Source organism: Anneissia japonica, unplaced genomic scaffold (genome assembly GCF_011630105.1).
Source record: "Anneissia japonica isolate Jap-2015-1 unplaced genomic scaffold, ASM1163010v1 scaffold12553_len12721_cov106, whole genome shotgun sequence".
Classification (NCBI taxonomy): domain Eukaryota; kingdom Metazoa; phylum Echinodermata; class Crinoidea; order Comatulida; family Comatulidae; genus Anneissia; species Anneissia japonica.
This window is the reverse complement of record NW_022722328.1, coordinates 8,408-12,673: the sequence shown is the minus strand read 5'-3', so window position 1 is coordinate 12,673 and position 4,266 is coordinate 8,408. Positions and strand designations below refer to the sequence as shown.

At 32.9% G+C, this 4,266-nt stretch overlaps 1 protein-coding gene across 1 annotated transcript; it reads right to left on the bottom strand.

The window, feature by feature from the left end:
- Positions 1 to 3,034: 3,034 nt before the first annotated feature.
- On the bottom strand, positions 3,035 to 3,697 carry LOC117111865 (kappa-type opioid receptor-like; the record flags this gene model as incomplete). Its single annotated transcript, XM_033254877.1, has 1 exon — positions 3,035 to 3,697. A coding segment is annotated over exon 1 (663 nt), but the record flags the coding sequence as incomplete, so codon positions are not given.
- Positions 3,698 to 4,266: the final 569 nt, after the last annotated feature.

The following is a 4,266-nucleotide window of genomic DNA, read 5'->3' as shown; positions in this document are numbered from 1 at the left end:
GAAGGTGGTTATTTATTTCTTTTTTGTTTTACTTAGGTAAAGACGGTAACCCTCTCCAATACCCCTCCCCAAATGATGCGGGGAAATATAAAGAAACATTTGGGAGGGATGGGCAAATAATTGTTATTAAGGCTTTACATTATCATCATCCTGTAATGTGCATAAACATCGTATGAGTATATTCGTGAAGTGTTGGTGGTCAATTATGCTCACTTGTGAAAATTAACATGTAAATTTCAGATACCCTGTCCTTGAATGTGTTACATGTTACTAAAAATATTTTTGTTGGAGTGCCATATTTCTTATGACAGTCCTAAAAGCAAAAAAGTTCAGTAAGTATTATCATTGCTGTGGCGCCCTTCGCAATCATCTTTTGACAGCGTGAGTCAAGTCCTCCCAAATCTTTTCAACTCACGCTGTCAGCCGATCACAACCATTGCTTTTGAGTAATATAAACTTTGTTTCTTATCACTTTTCCATTTGACCAGGTAAACTTTTTTTCGATGCTGTTCCTGATCAACTTTTCATTCGACTACTAAGTAAACTTTCTCAATTTTGTTTAGTGACTTGAACAGTTCATGTGCATTTGTTTCTGGTTCGTATTTTAAAGAGCATATTGAATCAAACAAACCTAATAAAAAAGTAAATAATCCAACAATTAAATATATACAATTGACAATCAATAGGAAACTTATACGAGACTGATGTTCTTCTTGTCATAGAGAAAATAGAAATATATTCTCTTTTAGTTGATTATCTTGTTGTTGTTTTGTTGTCTTTCTTTTTGATTGTAATTTTTATATTTTTTTGTTAGGATGCACCACACCTGTGGTTGAGTGCCACTGATTCAAAAGTGCATATCCAAATAAATTATTATCATTATTATATAATTTTTAAATCAGCCAACAAAGAAAACATTATAAGTAATACACCAACAAAGAAACTTCATTTAAACATTAAAGAAATTTAATCATTTTTAGCAGAAACATGTTTATAGTCCTTATCTACCACTAAAATCGCGAGGTGCTGTTTGAACCAATGCCATTATATAACTATCGATTGCAGCGCCCTTGCTTTAATCACTCAGTCAAATGGTGTTTACTAAAGCTATATTTAGTCGACCACGACTAATCATGAGACTGAAAACATGGGGTCGTCTTATTATGCCCGACATACAAAAATCGTCCAAAAATCATCCCACACGCAGGTGAATAAGTCCATAAATGAATACTTTTCTCTTACCTAGACCATAAAATTGTTACTGATAGAAAACAATTCATTATGCTTAGAATATTGAAAAAAGAAAATTAAACAAAATTTAAAAAAAAAAGAAGAAAATATAACTATTTTATGGATGTTCTTAAACAGTCAATGAAACAATTTTATCGATATTACATTCTTAATTTCTCAAGAATTTCATCCTGTTTAATCTGCTATTCTTAATTTTAATATCAGCCAATTTATAGATCTATGGAAGGAATATAAGAATTGAATTATTTACACAACATTTATTTACAATAGTACACATTTTATTAAAATTTTGAATTGAAATTACTTAAATTTGTACAAATTATCAATTCTGTTGATTTTTTTATATTATTTTTGAGCTCATCACAAATAGTATATATAGCGCGCTACCAGTCGTCACCAATATTTGAAGTTCTCACGACAACAAGAACAAAACATAAACGACTGCAGTATGGGTCATCTTTATTTATTAGAGCAAAGGATGAGTTTCGTCAATACCAACCCAAACAGCAACACAACTGACGAAACAATAATCCAAACAAGCCCAAGAATGGCAATCATAACCCTGCGAAACAGAGAAGCAAATATTAAGCCAATTAAGTCAATCTACCTGGTAGGTTCGAACACAACTGCGCTGATTACTAGCTGCAATATTATGGAATTCTCCCCAGGGAGCTGAGTATGCGTTCCATATGTGTTTGATCCAATGACCGGGGTAGTAATGTGAAGCGCTTAGAGGCATTGTGCATGAAGCGCTATATAAGAGCGACATATTATTATTATTATTACATTAAGGTATACACAGTAATGTATCATATTAAATGTAGTGTTCACGAGAATAGACTTATATAAACACATCGGACTGTCGTATTTACTCAAAAAAACAATGTATCTTTATTTCAACTCTCCAATGCTTTAATCAGCTAATTAGGTGAAAAGACGTTTCAGACCGTCTCATGAACACCATGCTTTTTCTAGTCTCGTTCATGACCTTCCGCATTACGGCGCCCTCTATATCAGGTCCTACTAAGGCCTTACCCAAAACATTAAATTACAATGGGATCCTACATTAAATATTCAGCACAATGCAATAAATATTCAAATAAAAACGATCACTATGTATTAACGTTTACAACAGGCGTAATGAACATCTGCAAGCAATAATAGCGTGTATCATGGAATTAGCATACGTTCATAACCTATTTTTCCTTTTAAATCAACACATTCTCGCATAATAAATCACAATTATTTCTTCTTATCGTATCCACACACTTGCTATATATTTTGTTTCAGCCATAGCTGACAGAGTTTCTCGCACAATCATTGTACTCTGCTAGGTCCATCAGATGGCATGATGAAAATGATCAAGCAGATGTTGACTTGATACTTAATACAGCAATATCGCAATTCAAAAGAATATAGCCTGTATCTATATACTTTTAGGCTCTACCAGTACTGTACACCGGTTTGAACTGAACACATAATTATAAGCTATTCTGTAGCTTTTTAGTTAAAAGCTGTAGTCACACAAATTGAGTTTCTAACCCTAGAATATTTTATCTCTGATCTTGCGAAATCCTCGTTGAAAATCCTTGTATACCATAGAGTAAATAAATGGATTAATGCTAAGATTTAAAATTATCAACAACACAGCTATCAAATAAAATGTATTACTATCACTGTGGTTTACATATAAAATCAAGTAAACAGTGTATGGAGTTATTGTAATAATATAAACCAATGTAATTAAAATGAGTGTAAGCAACAGGTCTTTCTCTATGCTAACGTATCTTCTGCCGTTACTGGTTGGAACTTCAGACGAAGGTTGTTGACTCACTACTCGTGTTTTGTGTAATTTCAAAAGCATTCGCACGTAACAGTACAGCATAATAGAAATTGGTATCAGCCAGTCAGCAATAATTAATAGTACTTCAGCAACAGCATTGAATTCCTTAACTATACACGCTGCTATATTCGCATCCACATCTATAGATATAGTGTGAACTACCGTTAAAACTGCACTGCAAACATAAGGGATGCTGAATGACAGGTATTTCATTTTCCCACCCAAAGATCTCTGGCGATATATTATTGGATGGACAACAGCAATATATCGTTCAACTGTAATCGTAACAAAATTGTATGCTGACGCTAACGATATGTACGCCAACAGAGATCCCATTTTACAGAATATAGTTCCACCCGTGCCATCAGGAACATCAATGTTATAGAAGACCAAAAACATTAAAGAGCCGGTCAAATCAATCACTGCTTGATGGAGAAGTAATTTGAGCGACAAAGACTTCTTGTAAGTCTTGTTGTAGACGAACACAAATATGACGAGGGAGTTCGCAATAATACTAACACTAGCCAATACCCAACGAGCTACGACCAGCACCAAGGGATCTTGCAATTTTATGTGAGCTGTGCCATTCCTAGGTATATCCATACTTTCCCCAACACACAGAAAACTAGCAGATAATTTACTTTGAAAATTCGTAAAAAGTGTTTGTCGTATATACAAATATTTTAAGTTTTCCGAAATTATTTCTCCGACTCTGTTATTCTTCACATCCACTTTGGACTCTTGAGAACGATGTGGTACTAGAAATAATAAATCTATCATTTTATCAAATTTTACGCCATTATAATTTTTCATTATTGTGAGTACTTTCAATAGATTTTTTTGTACTTAAATTATCACTTTGTACTTTGTTTACATACATCTAAAAATACATATCAGTACGCCTCATAAATCATCTATACAATTCGAAATGTAAAAAAGTAACTTATAGTAACATTTAATATATTCATTGGCATGCATTTTACGCAATACCTTCAGAAAAATACTAATATGTCCTAATGGGAAAATTTTTGGCGTAATAGCTCTGTTTGTTTGTTTATTATTTATTGCCCTCATTATTATAATATCACAAGAAAAAACAAGTACATAAAAACACACAAAAATGAGAGCAAGAGGATAACCCTATAAGCTCTATGAGCTTGTTTCCATAGGTA